Below are 23781 nucleotides of genomic sequence, written 5' to 3'. Positions count from 1 at the left end.
TTTTCAGACCTTCTTGTGGGCTGTTCCCGGAGGGTTACTGACTGAGGTCCCCAGAGCAAAGGTTAGGGGAGGTGGCTGGAGTCATGGGGGGGACCTGCAAACAAGCAGATAATCACACACACACACACAAACAAGGCACAGTTACAGTTGTTGGGGATGCACAGTGCTTGTGGGTAAGCTGTATATGTAAATAAATGATTAAAACTATGAAAATTGCTTCCATGGAGATATCTTTAAGGTATCGAGAAGGGAGTGGCTGTTCTGCCTAGGCGTGGATCCAGGAAGGATTCCAAGAGGGGGTCATTTGGGCAGATTCCTGTGAGATCCTTGGAGCCCCCTGCATAGAAAGAGGGGTGTGAATATGCTGTGCAAGCCATGATGAGGAATATGAAACAGCATAGTGAGTTCCAGGATCAATTCAGGCCAGACTGTGGAAAACTGCTGTCTGAGCTGATGTTGGCTTATCTGACTAAAGGTTTTGAATTCTTTAATTCTTTTGTGCAATGTTTAGCCATAGGTGATGAGGCTTTTCTGAGGCCCAGTGAGCTAGCGTTGATTTTAAAAAAAAAAATCAGAGGGGGCCCCTCAATGCCTGGTTGAGTGTCTTGCCTGAGGTCAGCGTTTAAATATTTACTGAGGAGATGAAGATGTGATGGTTGTCTCGGAGCTCCAGAGATGTCCTCTCATGGATCCCTAGACCCTGGGGTAGGGACACTGCATGCCCCGTGGCACCAGTGTGCAGAGGAAGCAGTTTTCAGGATCTGCTGTATCAAGGTTCTGTGGTCTACACTAGAGCAGCTGCCCAGGGGCCTGCCTTCCCAGCTAACAAGCCGCTCGGCTGAGAAGTGGAGGGGTGGGTCCATTCCCATTGAGTACCGTCTGTGAAATGGTACCCTTTCGGTAATTACAAAAGTATTTTTGATGGCGTATGTTAAGAATGTGATTACATTATCTGTGGTCAGGGAGACAAAGGACGGTGCTTTTTTTGTTTACTTTCCGTCACCCGTTGAGTTGGGTGACATTGCCCTTGACCCCAGACTGTGCTTTCTCTCTGCCTTGTCCCAGACCCTGTTCCCAGATGAGCCATGTTCAGCTGGAGCTCATGGATACGATGGCTTGGTTGAGTTTTCATTTCCTGTATGTTCTTTTCTCTGGGGGCTAAGTCATATCCAGCCTGCACACAAGAAGACATCATTCAGGGGAAAGCACCTCTCCACCCGCAGCCTGTGATCTGACTGCCCCACAGCCTGTGATCTGTTTTCTGCATTCCTTACCAAGGCCCTTTGCTTAGTATCATGTCGTTTTCTTGCCATATTCCTTAGTCTTTGCCTTCTAATTATTCCAAAGTGACATTCAGAGGCTTTCACATCTGCTAGGACAGGGTTTTGTTCTCTTGTCAAATCTTAAAACCAGAAAAGCAGCAGCAGCATAAGGCAACTGGAAGAAAAGCAGAAAAGGTAACTGGAAAACTGCATATTTTTTAATATTAAAGGGACATAATCGATTCAAGTGGCTTCCTGCTGAGACCTAAGAAGAAAAAAGTCCCTAAGTTTTTAACCTTTCCTTCCCTTTCTTTTCTGGTACTTGCTCTCCCCACCTCCTTTAAGCTTTTCTATTGTGGCAAATTTTAAACAAATATGGAAGAGGAGAGAATTTATAATGAATCTGCAAGTACCAGCTTCAATAATGGTCAACTTTGGTGCATCTTGACTCTTTGTAAGTGACCCCATGGACTGTAGCCCACGGACTCCTCTGACTGTGGAATCCTCCAGGCAAGAAAGAATACTGAAGTGGGTGGCTAGTCCCTTCTCCTGGGGATCTTCCTGACCCAGGGATTGAACCCTGGTCGCCTGCTTTGCAGGCAGTTTGTTTACTGTCTGAGCTACCAGGGAAGCCCATTACCCACCTATCTGTCTTTAATTATTTTAAAACAAATGTTAACACCACACATTCTATCATTTAATCTATGAATACTGTAGTTACATGTTACTAAAAGATGAAGACTTTGTAAAATCATCATACTTTCATTACCACACCTAATAATTCCTTCATGTCATCAAAAAATTATTTGATATTAAAATTTTCCTGAATATCCAAAAATGTTTTAACCCTGTGTTTTAATCAGGACCCATTGCAATTGTTGATAGATCTCTTAAATTTCTTTACATCTATAGGTGTTCTTTCTATCTCTTTCTCTTTTTTTTCCTTGCAGTTTATTTATTGAAGAAACTGGCTCTTTAGTTCTCTTTAGTTTCACATAGTGTAGATTCTGCTTATCATGTCCTTAGAGATTGTTGTTTTTTGTTTTTTGTTTTTTTTTTTAGAGATTGTTTTAACATGTTCCTCACTCCTCTGTGTTTCCTGTAAATTGATGCTGAATCTAGAGCTTTGTTCAGGATATAGATTCAGTTTTCTGGGAAGCATGCTTAATAGGTAGTGGTATGAACTTATTCCGGGTGTATAATGTTTAATTATCTCTTCATGATGGTTGGTTGAGTTTTCAAATGTGTTAGGTATTTAAGAGGGTTCTGGCCCTTTAATGTTCACCTGGGCCCAAGTGAAGGTCTTGAGAAAGTGGGGAAATGAAAGAATGTGGTGTGCTCAGGAGTTCCTTCTCTGTCCAAGTCTGACGATGCAGGTGGCTCTTAAAGGTTCTCTGTCCCCGAACCATTGGTTCCTGCAGCGCTGGGAGATGAATCAACAGGATTTGGTGGAGAGCACTGCCTGTCGTATGTTTCTTGTGGTCATAAAAGACTCTGTTCACTTAAGAAATGTTAAGAAAGGACAGGATCAGATTCTTTGGAAGTTATTTTTGTGTCTGGAGGTGTTTCTTGGTTTGGCTGCACCAGCCACCTGTGCTGCTGTTCTCTAGGAGAGCATTTCAGCTCATGTGTAAGGTGATCCTTCTCTTCCCCCAGGATCTCATCTTGCCCAATGGCGGGACTCCGGCAGGCACTGTGAGCCCAGCTTCTTCATCGTCCCTGCTCAACAGACTGCAGCTTGATGATGACATGGATGGTGAGACCAGAGACCTCTTTGTCACGGTTGATGACCCTAAGAAGCACGTCTGTACGATGGAGACCTACATCACGTACAGGATCACCACCAAAGTAGGTCCCTTTGTTCTCTCCCATCTGGTGTGCCCTGTCTTGGAGAAGTGGTCCTCCCGCCGTGATTCCTGCCTTCTCCTTTTCCCTCCGTCTGCGCGACTGTGTTCACCTTTATCACAGTTGTGGGTACAGCTCTTTCGGAGAGTGGGTGTATTCAGATTTAAAAGGGTTATATGTGAGTTTTTTCTTTTATCTTAAAATGCATGAGAAACTGTGACTCCTGTCTTTCAAATTTAGTCCTAGAAAGTAAGACACTTACTTTCTATGGTGATAGTGTTTAACATGTTGATATCTCATTACTTTCTCTCTGTCTCTCTCTCTTTTTTTTTTTTGCTGCACTGTGTAACATGTAGGATCTTAGTTCCCCAAACAGGGATTGAACCTGAGCCCCCTGGGCTGCCAGGGAAGTCCCAGAATCTCCTTAAATCTATGAGTCATTGTATCAACCTGAAGCTCTGTGATGAGACCATGATTTTAATCTGGTGTCATTAGACTTGATATCAAAAAAGGATGGGAACTAATATTTACTGACTTTCTGCCATGTGCCACTGTGTTACATGTGCCTGGGCTTTTCTGCACTGGTTGACATCTGAAAATTTGTGTGTGTGTACATGCACATGTGCTAACACAGTTTTCCCCCATCTCTTCTGCCACTCGGTAATATTCCTCAGCGTCGCTAGGTGCTTCGATGTGTATTATGTCCTCGGAGGTCCTAGGTTGATACGTGTATTCCCATGAATCATTTCTAGTTACTTATTTTTTTCCCCTTGTTGTTGTTCAATTGCCAAGTCATGTCTGACTCTTCGAGACCCCATGATCTGTAGCCAACCAGGCTCCTCTGTCCATCCCAGGCAAGAATATTGGAGTGGGTTGCCATTTCCTTCTCCAGGGGATCTTCCCCACCCAGGGATCGAACCTGCGTCTCCTACATTGCAGGTGGGTTCTTTACCACTGAGCCACCAGGGAAGCCCTGGAAAAACCAGAACTTTGACTATATGTACCTCTGTCGGCATTTTTCACCCTGGGGTCAACTTATTTTTTGGCCTGTAGTCAGTGAAATGCAAAACCTGGTTTTCTTGAATTTGTGCTCTAAACAGCTGAATGACAAGGGGCCCCCCTTGCTGGCACAGCAGTGCTCGCCTGTCCTGACGCTTCCCCGCCCCTCTGTCCCCCACCTGCAGTGTGCCTCCCGTCGTCAGGTTCTCGGGCTGACGCGGTCCTGCAGCTCACCACGCTCTCTCTCCTCTGCCTCCTCTCTGCCCTCCCGTGGCCCCTTTCTCTGTTGTTCTCTTACTTCTGTTTTCCTGGGGTTATTTTATTTTCTCTTAAATTAAGATTATCTCAGGATAATCTCTTCCAAGTTCCAGTCCCACATTTTCCCTGGGCTTCAAGGACAACACCTCAAGGCTGAGCTTGTTGTGAGGATCAGTTCTTGCTTCTTACTGTGAATTCCACCTCTGACCTCAAACCAGAATCCTGTTCTTCTCCTGTTTCAAATAGTGACACCAGGTTTAATACCTTGGTGATTTATCTGGAGCCTTCTTTCTGAGTGTTGTATAGAAAGGATGCTTGAGGTGAGTGAAGTGAAGTCGCTCAGTCGTGTCCGACTCTTTGCGACCCCATGGACTGCAGCCCACCAGGCTCCTCCGTCCATGAGATTTTCCAGGCAAGAGTACTGGAGTGGGGATGCTTAGGGATATGTGAAAAGGAGAAAAGGAAGGCTATATCCATCTGAATGCAGAGTTCCAAAGAATAGCAAGGAGAGATAAGATAGCCTTCCTCAGTGATCAATGCAAAGATATAGAGGAAAACAATAGAATGGGAAAGACTAGAGGTCTCTTAAAGAAAATTAGAGATACTAAGGGAACATTTCATGCGGAAGATGGGCACAATAAAGGACAGGAACGGTATGGTCCTTACAGCAGAAGATATTAAGAAGAGGTACAAGAATACACAGAAGAACTATATAAAAAAGATCTTTATAACTCAGAAAATCATGATGGTGTCATCACTCACCCAGAGCCAGTATGAAGTCAAGTGGGCCTTAGGAAGCATCACTGCAAACAAAGTTAGTGGAGGTGATGGAATTCCAGTTGAGCTATTTCAAATCCTAAAAGATGATGCTGTGAAAGTGCTGCACTCAATATGCCAGCAAATTTGGAAAACTCAGCAGTGGCCACAGGACTAGAAAATTCCAGTTTTCATTCCAATCCCAAAGAAAGGAAATGCCAAAGAATGTTCAAACTACTGCACAATTGCACTCATCTCACATGCTGGCAAGAAAGAAAGAAAGAAAGAGGTAAGGAAAGGAAGGGAAGGAAGGAAAGAAAAAAAAAGAAAGAAAGTGAAGTCGCTCAGGTGTGTCCAATGCTTTGCAACCCCATGGACTGTAGCCCACCAGGCTCCTCTGTCCATGGGATTTTCCAGGCAAGAGTACTGGAGTGTGTTGCCATTTCCTTCTCCAGGGGATCTTCCCGACCTCGGGATTGAACCCGGGTCTCCCGCATTGTAGACGGACTCTTTACAGTCTGAGTCACCAGGGGAGCCCACATGCTAGTAAAGTAATGCTCAAAATCCTCCAAGCCAGGCTTCAGCAGTCCGTGAACTGATAACTTCCAGATGTTCAAGCTGGATTTAGAAAAGGCAGAGGAACCAGAGATTAAATTGCCAACATCCATTGAATCATAGGAAAAGCAGGAGAATTAAAAAAAAAAAATCTACTTCTGCTTTGTTGCCTATGCTAAAGCCTTTAACTGTGTGGATTACAACAATCTGTGGAAAATTCTTAAAGAGATGGAAAACCAGACCACCATACCTGCCTCCTGAGAAACCTGTATGCAGGTCAAGTAGCAACAGATAGAACTGGACATGGAACAACCAACTGGTTCCAAATTGGGAAAGGAGTACGTCAAGGCTGTATATTGTCACCCGGCTTATTTATGCAGAGTGCATCATGCAAAATGGTGGGCTGGATGAAGTACAAGCTGGATTCAAAATTGCCAGGAAAAATACCAATAACCTCAGATATGCAAATGACACCACCCTTATGGCAGAAAGTGAAGAGGAACTAAAGAGCCTCTTAATGAAAGTGAAAGAGGAGGGTGAAAAAATTGGCTTAAAACTCCACGTTTAAAAAGATCATGCTCAGATCATGGCATCTGGTCCCATCACTTTATGGCAAATAGATGGGGAAACAATGCCAGTGACAGATTTTATTTTCTTGGGCTTCAAAATCACTGCAGATGGTGACTGCAGCCATGAAATTCAAAGACGCTTGCTCCTTGGAAGAAAAGCTTTGACTAACCTAGACAGCATTTCAAAAAGCAGAGACATTACTTTGTCGACAAAGGTCCATCTAGTCAAAGCTATGGTTTTTCCAGTAGTCATGTATGGATGTGAGAGTTGGCCCGTAAAGAAGGCTGAGCGCTGAAGAATTGATGCTTTTGAACCGTAGTGTTGGAGAAGACTCTTGAGAGTCCCTTAGACTGCAAAGAGATCATCAAATCAGTCAATCCTTAAGGAAATCAGTCCTGAATATTCGTTGGAAGGACTGATGCTAAAGCTGAAACTCCAATACTTTGGCTACCTGATGTGAAGAACTAACTTATTGGAAAAGACTGATGCTGGGAAAGATTGAAGGCAGGAGGAGAAGGGGACGACAGAGGATGAGATGGTTGGATGGCATCACCGTATCGATGGACATGAGTTTGAGCAAGCTCCGGGTGTTGGTGATGGACAGGGAGGCCTGGCGTGCTGCGGTTCATGGGGTTGCAAAGAGTCGGACACGACTGAGTGACTGAACTGCATGAACTGAGGGATGTTTGGGGCTGAGAGGGGACAGATGGCAACACAGGTTCCCAAACACCTGCTCTTGTCCGGGACCCCCACTCCTGCTGAGATTATCAAGCAGAGTTAATGGTCCGAGGATGAGGTTGTACAAATACTTTATTGCTTTGGCTACCAGGCCTAGTTCAGATTTCTGATGACAAAAACTGGCCAAAGTACAGAGTTGCTTTTCCTGAGCTCGGATGAACCTATGGCTGGGAGCCAAAGCAGGCAAAGTGTTCCCCACCCAGGTCTAAGTCATGGGTATCTTATCTCTCCATTTGTGGAGAGTAGCCTTCTCAGGGACGGCAGATCCTAGCAGTTTTCTCTGCAATCTCTAGAAGATAACATCATCATAATAGAGAACTACTGAGCATTTCCCACATGCTGTACTTTTTTTTTTTTTCAGTTGGAACCCTTCAAATTTTATATAACTAATATGTGCTCATTACAGAGAAATTAAAAAACTCAAGTAAGTTAAAACAATAAAATAAAAAAACAGAAGCTCAGCAGCCAGAAATAATAATTTGGAATTTTCTGAACTATTTGTCTCTATCCATTCACAAAAATGAGTATTTTGCAAGTGGCCAATTCACTTAGTATGTTGCAAATGTCTTTCTCTGCTGGTAAATGCCAGTGAGCACACTTTTATGCTGTCATTTCTAAGAGTGCAGCAGTATTCCATTCTGTGGATGAGCTGTCATTTATTTTGCGCTAAGTGCCTTAAATAGATCATCAGTTAATCCTCAAGGAAGTAGGTACTGATAGTATTCTTACTTCTGCAAATGAGGAACCTAAGACAGTGATATTGAGAAAATTGCTCAAACACGTGCAACTAACATGTGTTAAAACTTAAACCCAGATCTGTCTTGTGCTGTGCTTTCAAAAGTGAAGTCGCTCAGTCGTGTCCGACTCTTTGTGGCCCTATGGACCGTGGCCTACCAGACTCCTCCATCCATGGGATTTTCCAGGCAAGAATACTGGGGTGGGTTGCCATTTCCTTCTCCAGGAGATCTTCCAAAGCCAGGGATTGAACCTGGGTCTCCCGAATTGTAGGCAGACGCTTTACCGTCTGAGCCACCAGGGAAGTCCATGCTTTCAAAAAGACATGCTTTTCCAGAAAGTTCCACCCCCACCCCGCCAGCACTGTGGTGTCTGCTACCATGGCCTGACTGTTTAAAATTGATGATGAAGTGCAGGTACATTGGGTGTTAGAAATAGAGAGGTGCCTGCTGCTCCCTTTAGAAGCCATCCTCTTCTTGACTGTTATCCCATCACCAGATAGACATCACTAAACTTTTTTGTCGTTCAGTTGCTAAGTCATGGCCTACTCTTTGCGACTTCATGGACTGCCAGTAGGCCAGTCTCCTTGTCCTTCACTGTCTCCCAGAGTTTGCTCAAATTCATGTCCGTTGAGTCGGTGATGCTCTCCAACCTTTCATCCTCTCTCACCCGCTTTTCCTTTTGCCTTCAGTCTTTCCCAGCATCAGGGTCTTTTCTGATGAATTGGCTCTTCCCATCAGGTGGGCCAAAGTATTGGAGCTTCAGCATCATCAGTCCTTTCAATGAATTATTCAGGACTGATTTCCTTTAGGATGGACTGGTTTGATCTCTTTGCAGTCCAAGGGACTCTCAAGAGTCTTCTCCAGCACCACAGTTCAAAAGCTTCAGTTCTTTGGCACTCAACCTTCTTTATGGTCCAACTCTCACATCCGTACATGACTACTGGAAAAGCCATAACTTTGATTATACGGACCTTTGTCAGTGAAGTGTTGTCTCTGCTTTTTAATACGCTGTCTAGGTTTGTTATAACTTTCCCTTCAAAGAGCAAGCATCTTTTAATTTCATGGCTATAGTCACAATCTGCAGTGATTTTGGAGCCCAAGGCTTATGCCCCAATTAATTCCTGTCTTCAAATGCCTCAGTGGTCAACAGAGGCTAAATGCTGCCGAGGTCAAGTTATATATAAGGATTACAAAGTGAGTGTTAGATTTAATGACGAGAAGGCTGTAGATGACTAGGGTGAGAGCAGTTTCGCTGCAGTGGTACAACACCCCGTTTGCGATGAAAGTCAACAGGAGAAAGACCAGTGGCTGCAGTGGGCTTGTGGCTTTGAGGGGAGAGGCATTTTGTTAGGATGGAAGAGACTTGTACAAGTGCCGCGTGGCCAGTGTTGGTAGAGAAGAACTGGGTCAGAGGTTGGAGGTAAGGATGGAAGCCACTGAGGAGGAGGGAGGAAAGAGTCCTGAGCAGAATTGGGGGAAGGAACAGCCTCCGATGAGGGAGGCCTACTTTTCCCATTGTTTCTGGAGGAAAAACGGAAGTAGGAGTTTTTTGTGGCAGGAAGTTGAGGGATGCTTTGCTTATATCTGCAGTTTTCCCATGAAGAGATGACCAAGTCTTTACAAAGAATGAAGGGGGAGGTTTTGAAGTGGGACTTAGAAGCTTTCAAAACTTTGCATTCATTCATGAGAAATGGGGAAGAGAATTGACTAAGCAAGTATCCAGAGATTGCTTGGCAGTGTTGCGGGTCCAGTTGTAGAATTTATGGTTTCAGTGTGTTTCCCTGGTTTTGTTTTTCCTCCAGACAGTGGCTAAGTCTGGAAAAGCAGGCAGTAGGTGGTTGCATTTTTGCCGGAGCTGCATGAATGATGGGCTTCCCAGATGGCGCTAGTGGTAAAGAACCTGCTTGCCAGTGCAGGAGACATAAGAGACACATGTTCAATCCCTGGGTTGGGAAGATCCCCTGGAGGAGGGCATGGCAACCCACTCCAGTATTCTTGCCTGGAGAATCCCATGAATAGAGGACCCTGGAGGGCCACAGTCCATAGGGTCGCAAAGAGTCAGACAGGACTGAAGCGACTTGGCATGCACACATGAATGGCAGCTTAGAAGGGGCATTCAGGCTATCGGCAGGTGAGAGGTTGAAGTGATTCATCGTGGAACTGACGGCTGAATGAGGAAGAAAGTGAAGACAGGAGTGGATGGATTGTCAGGAACTGCAGATCCCGAGGCTGAGTAAGCAGGGGTACTGGGAAATGGAAGAGTCTGGAGGTGCCAGTTAGCAAGGGAGATGTCTGAACTTCAGCGTGACGGCAACATCTGTGGAGAGGCCGTGGGCACGGGGTGAGGTGCTGTTGGCTTAGAGGTGAGTGTTGTGTGTGGGAGCAGCTGGGTCTTGAGGGCAGCCCAGTTGTGAAGCCCGAGAAGCTGTACCGTCAGGGAGTCAGGAGAAGGGCCGGAGTGTCCGCGGGTGACAGCGTGAGGAGAGGCAGAGAGGGCTGTGTCCTGACGGCGTGAGCCTCTCAAGGACTTCCGGCGGCCGTGGAGGACTGTGGGAGGCGTGAGCCGGCTGTCACCAGCGGCTCTCGGTCTTGCCCTCAGAGGTCTGTGAGATGTGAGGACGCCTGTAGCCTTCCACCCGATGGCACAGCAAGGTGGAGGGCGGGGTGTGTTCTCGGGGGAGAGCCGGCTCTCAGGATCTGAGCAGGTCAGGGAACTGCAGAACGTTATGACTTATGGAACAGGAGTCCCAGGGAGCTAGGTGGGAAGGTCTGAGGAGGAGGTAAATGGAAGCTCAGGTCAGAGGGAGGCGGCCAGAAGCCTCTTCAGGTGTTTCAGGTGTGCTGAGCGCCGCGGGGCTTTGAAGCAGAATGAGATGCTGCTGCTGCTGCTGCTAAGTCACTTCAGTCGTGTCCGACTCTGTGCGACCCCATAGACGGCAGCCCACCAGGCTCCCCCGTCCCTGGGATTCTCCAGGCAAGAACACCGGAGTGGGTTTCCATTTCCTTCTCCAATGCATGAAAGTGAAGTTGCTCAGTCATGTCCGACTCCCAGCGACCCCATGGACTGCAGCCCACCAGGCTCCTCCGTCCGTGGGCTTTTCCAGGCAAGAGGACTGGAGTGGGTTGCCATTGCCTTCTCTGAGAATGAGATGAGCTGGCTACCATTTGATAAGGGAAGAGGTCCTTTCTACGGGGAGGGAGTCACTCAGGCTTCTTAAGATCCAGCTGTGGCCTAGATGGATGGCATTTATTACAAAAGACTGCATCTCTCTAGAGTGAAAGGACTGTAAATTTTGAATTTAATGAAAATTCTTGGGAGAGATGGGCCCACAGCCACTGGGCCCATCAGCCCCTAGGGAATAAAGAGGCATTCTTTAGTGGGAAGGTGAGGCCCAGGGGACTGGGTGAGCTCCCGGGTGATGATTTTACTGTGGCTCTGTTTTTGGTCTTCCAGAGTTAACAAAATGGGGTGGAGATGCTTAAGAATGACCAAGGAGATATTCGTAGGGTGCAATGGTGAAAATGGATATTCTTCATTGCCATGTTTGTGCTCGGTTGCCTGTTTGTAGATCTGACTTTAGGTGTGTACACATGATCTTGTGATCTTTGTGGAACATTCTAGACTGTGGAACACAGTAAGGTATGAAGTGGTCGCCTCTCATGGAATTGTGGGTGTACACTTCCTTTTTCATTGTTTTGTTGACTACAGATACTAGAAAATAGAGATAAACATTTATTAGTACTTTATCCTTCTTTCTAAGTTAGACCCTGAATTTCACAGAGGAAAATTTTACTACAGACTCAGAGTTGGGGTTTTATTGACCTGCACATTTTACGAGCACTGAGTGTCTTATAACAGACTAGATTTCCCTCCAGAAATTCACAGTGATGTCTGTGGCCCAGTTTTAAGAAGCATGCAGAATTCCAAGGTGAGGGCGTGTTGCTAGCCTCGTTCTCAGCTCTACTTTTTCTTTCTGTCCTTATTTTTCCTTTATCTTGCTCACCTACTTCTAATTTATGTCACTTGATCATATTCCAAGTATCACTATATCTTTTCTAGAACAAGAAGTGGTAAAGATAAGTAAAATAAATATTGGGTCAGCAAGTGTGAGCATCCTTTCTGTTTTATGATGATTATTATTCTTTTGTGTGTTACTGCTTTCCAAAGCATCAAACAAGTTTTACTGATTTCTTAAGTCCTCTGTTCTTAAGTGAGTTATTATTTAAAATGAGCAGGTTTGTTTGTGACTATTAAAGTATTATACAAGAATATTAGAAAATTTGGAAATAAAGTTGAATGTAAAATAGATAATTGTCATTATCAGTTCTAGATTTGTCTTCTAACTTTTTATGTCCAAAATTTTAATACCAAAGAAATCATATACAATTTCGTATCTTGCTTTTTTTCTTAAAACTATATTGAAACTATATTTTTGTTGTTAAAAATGTCTTGTAGGCATGATTACTGATAACTGTAGAATAATTATACCATAATTTCCTTGACCATTTTTTTTTATTGTTGGATATTTAGGTTCTTTGAGTTTATTTTAAATAATATTGCAGTGAACATCATTATACAAATATCTTTCCCACAATTTTAAAAAGTATTTTCTAATGAAGAGTCCTAGACATAGAATAGTAGCAATTAAAGACAAATATATAAAGGAGCTTCCCAGGTGGCACAGTGGTAAAGAATTTGCCTGCCAATACGGGAGACGCAGGAGATGTGAGTTCAGTTCCTGGGTGAGGAAGATCCCCTGGGGTAGGAAATGGCAACCTGCTCCAGTATTCTTGCCTGGAAAATTCCATGGACAGAGGAGCCTGGTGGGCTGTACAGTCCATGGGTTTGCAAAGGCTCGGACATGACTGACTGATTGAACACAAACACACACACAGGCCACAAATAAAGGAGATAATTCAGGCAGATATTTTTTAAAGCTTACAATGAGGATAGCCTTCTTACCAGTGACACTAAAAGTAGCAACCCTAAAGGGGAAAAAATGGATAAATTAGACTATTTAACAATTTAAAAAATTCCGTGTAGTAAAAGCCATTTGGCAATTATGATAGGTTAAGTGGCTCTAAAGTATTTTCATAAATGGAAAAGACTAGACTCACAAATTAAAAATAAACTTCTCTAGCAAAAGAAGAAAAATGTATAGCCAACAAGTATTCTAAAGGATATTCAATTGAAACAGTCATTAAGTAAACAAAACAGATAAACTATTTTCAGTTATAATTCCATCAAAGATAACCACTATTGAGAATATATGGTTAGAAAATATATTGGTCTATATCTGGAAATAGTTTGTTGATTAAAAATTAGTATGCTCTTTCATATTTACTGTTTCATAATTTCAAGAGAATTATCAAACAGTTGCTGAGTGATGTTTACTGTAATGATCTATTGATTGAAAAATTGGAAATAACCTAAATGGTTATTTGGTTTAATTATGATATATCCATGTGGATTAAAGATGATTATGTAGGTCTGAACTTATTGGTATAGAAAGATATCCAAGATGTATTAAAGAGATAGAGAAAATATAAGTGACTATGCATAGAAAAAAACATGGAAACCATAATATAATTGCATTTTTCTCTGTTTAGAGGGGTTATGGTTTTTATTTTATAATTCTTTAATTTTCCTGAAGTTTTAAATGTGTCTAGTCTAAATAAGAAGGAAAAACAAACAAACAAAAAAAAACCAAAAGCAATTGCCTGAAAGTAAAATTGGTTACAGCAGAAATAAAACTTGTATTTCATCATACATACTGCTTTTTGTGGTTATCAAAGACTGATTTCAAAGTTAGAGTAGAAATGTTACATAGACTGTAATTCAGTGAAATGGTTTTGCAAACTATAATAAAGAGGAGCAACCAGTTGATACCATGTACCACTTAGGAGGGCAGAAAGCAGAGCCCTCTTACCAGTTCTGTTTACAATGAAAATGAGTTGCATTAATTTGTCATCTTTCGAAAGCTACTTCTCATGAGCCCATAATCATTGGCAAGTCCCCAGACAGAGGCTGTTGGGGGCGCTCTGCAGGGTCTTGAAGAACTTCCATTCCAACTGCTTCCCTCCCGTTGAGGGAGCCGAAGCTCTGGGAGCCTTGGTGCTGTCCCAGAGCCGCCGGGACTGCTCCTGCCCCTGGCCTTGTTGTCACTCTTCCTGTTGTTGTTCAGTCATGTCCAGCTCTTTGTGACCCCTGGACTGAAGCACACCAGGCTCCTCTATCCTCCACTATCTCCCCGAGTTTGTTCAAACTCATGTCCTTTGAGTCAATGATGCCATCCAACCATCTTGCCCTCTGCCGCCCCTTCTCCTTTTGCCTTCATTCTTTCCCAGCATCAGGGTCTTTTCCAATGAGTTGGCTCTTCACATCAAAGTGCCAGGCTACTGCCCATCTTTCTGTCACCGTTGTGCCTAAAGATTCATAAATAGTGATTTAGATTTAAGTTTTTTCTTTCTCCTCTCTCTCTCTCTAGTTCTACAACACTAATTCCTTCCGGGAATCTTCTGATAAACCATAAATGCCTAAGTTAAACAAATGTGCCCATGTTTGCCACCCTTACCTCTGCTTCACAGGGGAAGGTTGTGTTTCATGGGCATCACTGGTGTGCAGAACTTTGAAAAGGGGAAAAGAGGCAGAAAGAGTAAGTTGGGGTTTAGTCCAAAATCGAGTCCTTTGGCTTCACAGTTTTGCTCAGTCTGTGAGCCTGGCTTCTGGGGAGGATGAAATCATAATTTTTGATGCCAGAACTGTTCACTGGCTGCTTCTGTGATGGATGACTCTTGTTTATTTGTTTTGGAGATTTTTTGGTGCCATGGATTAAAACAGACTTTTGATGTGAAAGATTTCAATAAATTTGAAAAAGATAGCTCGAGCCATTTTTATTTTGTGCTTTAAATTCTGAGAACTATGACTGTCATATAGTCAGTACCCTCATAGGGAAAAGCGATGTATCTGAGACATAATTTTGGTTTGGACTAATTAATGTATAACAATCTTGCTTTGATATAAATTCATTTTATTTAGTATTGGTTTTTGTTGTTAAGTGTTGAAATCACATTTCAGAAACCTTAAGTTCGGGGAAGGGGATGTGATTAATATTTTTTCTGCCATACAATGATATTTTAGTATTGTTTCCTTCTAGATTAAAAAAATCATCTAAAATGCAATATAATTTCAGGCTTATGGTCCTGGTAGGATATGGCAGAGTAGGTGAAACCTTTTCTGTTTTCATCTAATCTGGTTCCTAAATGAGCAGGTAATCTGTTATCTCTACTTTTTGTTTTTCCTCTGCCTTTGGCAAAACTTGTCAGCATATTTAGCAGAAGGTGGAAACATATATATTTTTTTAACAGAGTCACAGATTTGGATTCAGTAAGCAAGATTCTAAGTGGAATTACGCTGTGTGTGTGTGTGTGTGTGAGTCACTCAGTCGTGTCCGACTCCTTTTGACCCCATGGACTGTAGCCCGCCAGGCTCCTCTGTCCATGGAATTCTCCAGGCAAGAATACTGGAGTAGGTTGCCATTTTCTTCTCCAGGGATCTACTAAAAGAAGATTTCAAAGTTAAGCTTGGAGAAGATGAATCAAATGTTTTCTAAACACAATTCTGGGGGATAGTTCCATTTCCTGAGGGAGGGGAATGAAATCTCAACATTTTCCGTATAGATCCCTGAAATGTTTAACTGGACCCCACGCCTAGACTCGTCATTCCATCCTGGTAAGCCCTGCCATGTGGCTAGCGTGTTAGGTGGAAGAAAGTGTGTTCTAACAGCCCAGTTAGGTTATCCAGAAAGAGCTTTTTTCCTTCCCTTCTGCCAAGACAGCTGCTTTTTCCTTACCCTGATTGTCTTCTGCTCTTCTCATCTACAGAGTACTCGGGTGGAGTTTGACCTGCCAGAATATTCTGTCCGTCGAAGATACCAGGATTTTGACTGGTTGAGGAACAAACTGGAAGAATCCCAGCCCACTCATCTCATTCCCGTAGGTACTAAGTCAGTACAGCTTGTTACTCACTTTTCCTTCTTTCTCTTTCCTGTCCACTAAACTCTCACCCCTCAAATTATGGGCCAACACTGCCTTATATTTTATATCAAATCCACTCATCAACTGTTCATTTTGTGGATGCTGTATAATTAGTTCACATTTTGGGTTTTGACTTCTGATCTGCTATGCAGTATGCTGGTTTCTTGGGTGGAGTGGGGTAGATTTTCATATTCCTTGTGACAAGGAGATTTATTTTTTTTTTAGGTATGGAGAGTCCTAGTTCTCATTTGCTGCCGCCTCAAAGGCTGGCTGTTTCACCCTTCCTAGATACAGTTCTGAGGTTTGGAGAGCTGCCACCAGGTGGAGAAAGATGCCTCAGATTACAGCTGGCCGGGCTTTCTTTAGACGTGGGTAGTTCAGGGAGCAGGAATCTAGCACACAACCCATCAACCATAGCTTTTCCTTTAAAACAACAAACCCAAAGCCGTCTAACTCTATTTACTGAAGAAGCACACTACTCATCTGTTACTTTCAGTTCAGTTCAGTTGCACATTAAAAAAAAAAAAACTAGAGCAAATAAAATTTAAAAGCCTACTTAAAATCAGCATACGTGTGGAGTACTTCTCTGACTACTTTCTTTTTGAAGTATAAATAACTATTTAGATCCTAGATGTTTCTTGAGCTTTGGGGCTTTAGGGAAATTGGGGTCATGAAACACTTCAGCAGGGCTTTATCTTTGAGTAAAAACCTTGGCTGGGTGACTTCTCAGCACTGCCTACTGCATCTTCCAGTCATCCCCTCATGGTTGGAAGAGGCTGACTATGCTGTGAATACTGGCGGTTTTCTTAATTTTCAAGCAGAAGTGGCCATGTTGCTAGTGCTGTGATGAGAATAAACCCCACCCCCCATCCCCCACTCCCATTCTCTCTGCTCTTGAAGTCTAAAGTTTTCCTTTTCCTTCTGATCACTTAAAGACATGCCGAAAGAAAAAAAAAAAAAAGCCTATAGTTTGTAAGCAGTTGAAACTATTCCTTAAAAATAATAATTTGGCAAAATTGGCGGCTAGTGAATTTTTTTAAATAGACTTTTATTTTAGAACGGTTTCAGATTTACAGAATTATTGAGAAGACAGTACAGTGAGCTCTCATAGGCTTCACAGCCAGTTTTGCTTATTATTAACATTTTCTGTTAGCGTGGCACGTTGGTCACAGATAACGAACCAGTACCACGTTACATTTAGTTATCGTATTTCCTTAGTCCCAGGCCGTTCTTGGTTGTGACGGTTTCTCAGGCTTTCCTGGTTTGGGATGACCTGGATAGCTTTGAGGAGTACTGGCCAGGCATTTTGTGGAATGTCCCTCAGTTGAGATTTGTCTGGTGTTTTCCTCGCAGTTAGCCAGGCGTGAAGTGCCTTGTGGAGGAAAAGCACAGAGGTTAAGTACAATCCTCATTACATCATGTCAAGGGTACATACTATCATTAACGGTATTTATCGCTGTTGATGTCACTCTTGTTCACATCATTGGAGGTAATCTTGTCAGGTTTTCCGCTGTGCAGTTACCCTTTTTTCCTCTCCTCTGGACTGTATTGGAAGAAAGTTGCTCTTTATGTGTGGCTCATACTATGCATAAGGGGAGTTAATGTGCCACCTCCTGCCAACTAGGTGAATTTGAAGTTCCGCACTTAAAGATCAAAAGTTAGACAGCGACACCTGCTGGCAAAACATAGTCGCTTCATGTGTAGACACTGAAGTCAGAATTGAGAGACTGGAAGTCTTCCAGAATGCCCAAAGTGAATTTTTAAGTCTGTATCTTTAACCAGCATCTTTTTTTTTTTTTATTATTATTATTTTTTTCCAGTGGGTTTTGTCATACATTGATATGAATCAGCCATGGATTTACATGTATTCCCAATCCCGATCCCCCCTCCCACCTCCCTCTCCACCCGATTCCTCTGGGTCTTCCCAGTGCACCAGGCCCGAGCACTTGTCTCATGCATCCCACCTTAACCAGCATCTTTAAGTCTGGTTTCCTTTGGTCTGGGTAGAAGCATTGAGTAGAAGGTACTTTTGAAGCATGTAGAGATTTAAATTTCTTCATAAATTCTTAGTGCATATCTGGGGAGGAGAGAGATTCAGTGTAGGAGAGCATCTCTGACTAAACATGAAAGTCAGACTGGAAACAAACGATTTTTTCCCCTCAGAAGTTCATTTTACAGCAGCTTTACTAGGAGGTGATTGTCTGTTATTAATAATCGACTTTGTGTTGGTCCTTTTACCACTCTTGGGACGGTGAGGGGGTTATAAGATGGACAAAGACTCCTATCCAGGAGAGTATATTATCAGAGCGAGACCCAGTAAACACATAACATAATTATTGTTTAAATTTTCATTTCTGTTTTTTTTTTTTTGAAAAGCTTTATTGAGATCTGATTCATATACCTTACAATTCACCCATTTGAAAATACAAGTCAAGAGCTTTTAGTGTATTCATAGAGCCATCAGCAGATCAGTTTTAGAGCCTTTTCATCACCCCTAAAAGAAACCTCTTACCCCTTGCCTGTTAATTCCAAACCCTGTCTTCCCCAGCGCCTGGCGACCACTACTCTACGTGCTGTCTCTATAGATGGGCCTATTTCTGGACATTTCATATAAGGAGAATCATACGCAATGGTCTTTTGTGACAGGTTTTTTTTTTCATAGCATAATGTTTTCAGGGTTCATTTATGTTCTAGCACGTGTCAGTCAGTACTTTGTTTTTATCGTCAGATGAGCGTCCCTTCTATGGATTTATCACATTTTCTCTGTTTGCTACCTTTGATGGACAGTTGGGTTGTTTTCACTTTTTGGCTGCTGTGAGTAATGCTGCAATGAACGTCCATGTGTAAGTTATTGTGTGGACATATGTTTTCATTTCTCTCGGGTGTACACCTAAGACTGTAATTGCTGAATCATGTTTAACTGTGTATTTAACCTTTTGAGGAACTGCCAGACTGTTTTCCACAGTGGCTGCATCATTTTACGTTCATGCCAGCCGTGTGTGAGGGTTCTCCTTCCTCCACATCTGCTTCAACCCTGGTTATAACCTTCCTTTTTGATAACGGCCACCCTAGTGGGGATGGTTTGGTATCTCTGTCTGGTTTTGATTTGCATTTCCCTGACAGCTAACATCCAACCGTCTGATCCTCGTTCACTCCCTTCTTCTTCTACCTCAGTCTTTCCCAGCATTTCCCAGTTTCCAACATTCCCCGGTCTTTTCCCAGCGAGTCGTCTCTTTGCATCAAGAGGCCAAAGTTTTGGAGCTTCAGCATGAGTGCCCCCAGTGAATATTCAGGGTTGATTTCCTTCGGGATTGACTGCTTTGCTCCTTGCCGTCCAAGTGACTCTCAAGAGTCCTCTCTAGCTCCAAGTTGTCTTTTTATTATTGCATTAAAATGGTTCTTTATATCATCTGGATACTAGTCCCTTCTCAGATATATGATTTGCAAAAGTTTTCTCCCATTTAATGACTTGTCTCTTTATTTTCTTGATGGTACCCTGTGAAGTACAAAGTTTTAAATTTTTAATGAAGTCTGGTTTACCTATTTTACTTTGTGTGTGCTTTTGGTGTTTTAGCTAAGAAACCATTACCTTATCCCAGGTCATAGAGATTTACATCTATGTTGCTCTCTAAAATTTTTATAATTTTAGCTCTTATATTTAGGTCTTTAACCTATTTTGAGTTTGTTTTTGTACAGTTAGTTTTCATTATCCATTGAGTGAAGCTGGATATCTTCCTGTGACTTTACTGGAGGCTGGCATTTCTTTTATGAATTGCCTCTTCATTTTTAAATGTTTTTCCTCATTGTTTTGTGAATACTCTGTATATCTGCAAAGGACATTAACCCAGTTGAGAATATCTATTTTTTCTTTGTTACTTTTTGTCTTCAACTTGACTCTGTAATAGATAATATCCATTCCCTCCCAGCCAAGGTAATTTTTCCCATACAGTTTCTGGCTTTGAAGCTTGTTTCTAACCTAGGATGTTTAAAAAAAAAAAAAAAAAAAAGAGGTTATATATTTTCTTCTATTACTTTTATGTCCTCATGTTTAGTGCTTAAAGCTCGAGTGTATTTTGACGGGAGATGGGAAGATCTTATTTTTTTCAGATGGTGAGTTGTCCCACAACCACTTAGGAGTAGTCAGTCACCTATATCATAGCTCGTATATTAGACTCTGTCATGCATTAGATTTGTATAGTCTTGGGCTGTTTCTGAACCTTCTGGTTCATCGAGCTCTTTAGTGTGGTATCCCTGCTACACTATTGAATTATTATAAGTTTACAGAATGTGTCAGCATCTGGTGGGATAGGTCCCTATCTCTCCCCACAGTATTCTTTGTTTTCCGAGTTTTTCTGGCTATTTGCACATACTTTATTTTTCAAGTGAATTTTAGAACTTTAGTGAATCAGCTGGAAAATTGGGAATGATGGTGGAGAAATGAATTTTTTGGTGTGGTGTTTTTTTTTTTGCCAGTTTAGTCAGCTGTGGTTAAAATTTTGTGAGAATTCCTGAGCTTTCAGAGCCGGCTGCTTATGTTAGGAGCACGGAGATAAAGTCCCCACTTTTTGGAGGGCTTCACTGGAGCCACGTGAAATGGTAGATACACAGCCAGCCAGACTGTGGTTCTGGGGAGGCCCCCAACTTCTTTCATTCGCTTCTTCCTGTTGGCTGCCCTGACGCTTGCCCTATTTTCAGCCCCAGTGGCTCTGAACTTGGTAGCTTCTGGGGTTCTACCAGGGAAACTCAACCCCTTACTTCCTAAGTCAACTGTTGCTTTGCCTGAATAGTATCACAAGATGGTTAATAGTGATGGGTTTTTCTCTCAACCCGCTCTCTTCTGCTTTGTGTCTTTAAAAAATTCTGTCCTATTAACAGTGTCATTATATTCTCTGGTGCTGCAAAAAAAAAAATTTCTCTTTTTATATTGCTTTGCTTGTCTGGAATTTGAAAAGCAGAAAGAATCAGATGGTTTTCAAGTGGCATCCTAAAGCTAGAGGTGTGCAGGATGTGTATGTTTGTCGTCTCCTAGTGGCAGTTCACTTTGTTTTTCTTTGTAATCTGACAGTGGGAGCTGCCAGAGTCTTCACTGTGATGTGGTTTTTGCTTTTTAATTTACATTTTGTCTTAGAAGTTGGCTTTAACACTGCTTCATTAACTAGGGCACAACTCATTACACAGCAGAGAGATTTCATAACTTGATGGGCACAGATTTTGGAAATGAAGCAAATACATTTATTAAAATCTTTAGTTTTTAATTTCACTTGGAAATTTAATGCTTGCTTCAATTTTTATGATGGGAGCTTTTCTAGAAGGCTGCATTTGTGTGTATTATGGACCCATTTATGTTTTGGGTAGCGGTAAACTCATAGGAATTAATAAGGAGAAATTTGTAATGCAGTGTTTGTTTTTCTTAATATGAAATAATCAGTAAAATGTCTAACTTCACTCTTTAGTTGGTTCCTCTTTTTGTACTGTTCAATATATGTGCTTTTAGCTTATCAGGCACGTAAGTTAATAAGTAGTGAATTCACTGGTTGGACCTTGAATTAAATCAGTGACTGTTCTTTATAGGAAGAAATTTTTTTAAATTTTATTGAAGTATAGTTGAGGTACAATATTATATAAATGACAGGTGTACAGTGTAGTGATTCACAGTTTTTAAAGGTTATGCTCCACTTATAGTTACCATGGAATATTGGCTATATTTCCAGTGTTGTACAGTATATTCTTGTAGCTTATTTTACACCTAATAGTTTGTACCTCTTATTCTCCTACTTCTGTAATTGCCTCTCCCCTCTCCCCACTGGTAACTGCTAGCTTGCTCTTTGTATCTGTGAGTCTGTTTCTGTTTTGGTTACAGTCACTAGTTTGTTGTATCTTTTAGATTCCGCATATAAGTGGTGATGATGTTCAGTCTCCCAGTCTTGACTCTTTATGACCCCAGGGACTGCAGCATGCCAGGCCTCTCTCTCCCTCACTGTCTCTCTCTCTTTTTTTTTTTTCCCTCACTGTCTCTTGAAGTTTGCCCAAGTTCATGTCCATTGCAGTGATCCAGCCATCTCGTCCTCTGATGCTGTCTTCTCCTTCTGCCCTCAGTCGTTCCCAGCATCAGGGACTTTTCCGGTGAGTCAGCTGTTAGCATCAGATGACCGAAACACTGGAGTTTCAGCTTCAGCATCAGTCCTTCCAACGAGTATTCAGGGTTGATTTCCCTTAAGATTGACTGGTTTGATCGCTTTGCTGTGCAGGGGAGTCTCAGGAGTCTTTTCCAGCGCCACAGTTCGAAGGCATCAGTTCTTCAGCACTCAGCCTTCTTTACGGTCCAGCTCTCACACCCGTATGTGACCACGGGGTTATAAGTGACATCATACAGTGTTTGTCTTTCTCTGTATGACTTATTTCACTTAGTATAATACCCTCCAAGTCCATCTATGTTGTTTCAGATAGTTAAGATTTCCTTTTAATCTTGATGCTCTTTTATTTGTTCGTTACTTATTTTAGGTTAGGAGCAATATTTTCTGTTAGTTTGATATGAATAGGAAAAATAGTTTTCTGCCACATAGCGGCTATGCAGTAAATATTTGTCAAATTGCATAGAAGAAGCAATTTAAAAAATGACAAGAGGACTTTGGACACATAAAGACTGAGCAGTTGAAATCTTTGTCCAGATTTCCTACCCAGAAACAGTAGCTTTTCTGCAACAATCTACCATACTTTTGTTTCATAGATTATAAAATGCTTTCTTATAAACTAACATGAAGTATGGTATATATGAAAGTGCTTTACCAGAGTCTTTAGTGCTCTAAAATGTAAATGTTTTAAGATTAAACCTTGATATATTTAATAGATTATTGTAGCATTTTGCAAATAGGATTTTTAAAAGCTCCAACATATATATATGCATATACAGTTTTTAAAAAACTTCACTATGGAAAATGTCAAAGTCTGTTCAGTGCAGTGACCCCTCATGTACTCATCACCTAGTTTTAGCACGTATCAACTCATGACCAGTCTTGTTTCATCTCTGTTCCTACCCACGCCCTCATCCCCACACGAGGTGATTTTTTTTTTTCCCCAAAAAAGTGACTTAAACAACATTTTTTTAATCTAATAGTTCTGGAAGTCAAGAGTGCAAAATCAGTCTCCATGGACTAATATCAAGAATACTGGAGTGGGTAGCCTACTCCTTCTCCAGCGGATCTTCTGGACCCAGGAATTGAACCCTGGTCTCCTGCACTGCAGGCGGCTTAGCGGAATAGTTGGTATATTAATATATATGGGGCTGGTATCTCTTCTGAAGTTTCTAGGGGGGAGTTTGTTCTTCCCCTTTCCATCTTCTGGAGGCTGCCTGCATTGCTTGACTCAGGCCCATTCCTCCATCTTCAGAGCCAGTGGCATTACATCTCCTCTCCTCTCTGACATCTGGTTCCATCCTTCAATTTTTTTTTTTAATTAAGATAAAACTCACATAACATAAAATTCACCAAAGTGTATATAATTCAGTGGCTTTTATTATATTCACAGTGTTTTGCAATCACCATCACTATCTAATTTCAAAATATTTTCATCACCCCAGAAAGAAGTCCCATACCCATTAAGTGATCACTTCCAATCCCTTCTTTTTCCCCAACCCAAATATTATGAATAACGCTGCTTGAACGTTTGCTATACAAGTTTTTGTGTGAAAACTTGCTTTCAGTAATTTTGGCTATATACCACAGAATAGAATTGCTCGATCACATGGTAATTCTAAGTTTAAGTTTCTGAGAAACCGCTGAGCTGTTGTGCCAGTGGCTGTACCATTTTACGTTCCTGCCAGCAATGTGTGAGAATTTCCATTTCTCTGTATATGTGCCAACACTCGTGATTTTCCTTTCTTTCCCGCCTTTTATGGCCGTCCTAGTGGATTTGAAATGTTATCCCAGGTGATATTAAAAAAAAAAAACTTTGGCTTAAAACATATATGGAAGTTCTGCTGTTTAGTCCACTTCCTTTTTTGCTTTCTGTCCTCAGAATTTACAAGT

At 42.0% G+C, this 23781-nt stretch overlaps 1 protein-coding gene across 2 annotated transcripts in view; it reads left to right on the top strand.

Annotated features, from left to right (window-relative positions):
• The window catches only part of SNX30 (sorting nexin family member 30), a 108277-nt gene that overhangs the window by 47798 nt on the left and 36698 nt on the right, over positions 1-23781 (top strand). Inside the window, exons 1-3 of one of the 2 annotated variants that reach the window (XM_061163407.1) lie at positions 2601-2729; positions 2919-3110; positions 15605-15715. In XM_061163407.1, coding sequence (XP_061019390.1) covers positions 3012-3110; positions 15605-15715 — 210 coding nt within the window. In that variant the 5' untranslated portion in view covers positions 2601-2729; positions 2919-3011. Of the gene's footprint in view, positions 1-2600; positions 2730-2918; positions 3111-15604; positions 15716-23781 lie in introns of those variants that run through there. The other variant, XM_061163406.1, reaches the window with a different exon arrangement.

The sequence above is a fragment of the Dama dama genome, chromosome 16 (assembly GCF_033118175.1).
Source record: "Dama dama isolate Ldn47 chromosome 16, ASM3311817v1, whole genome shotgun sequence".
Lineage (NCBI taxonomy): Eukaryota > Metazoa > Chordata > Mammalia > Artiodactyla > Cervidae > Dama > Dama dama.
The sequence above is the reverse complement of the archived record's forward strand: the minus strand, read 5'-3'. Positions and strand labels throughout refer to the sequence as shown.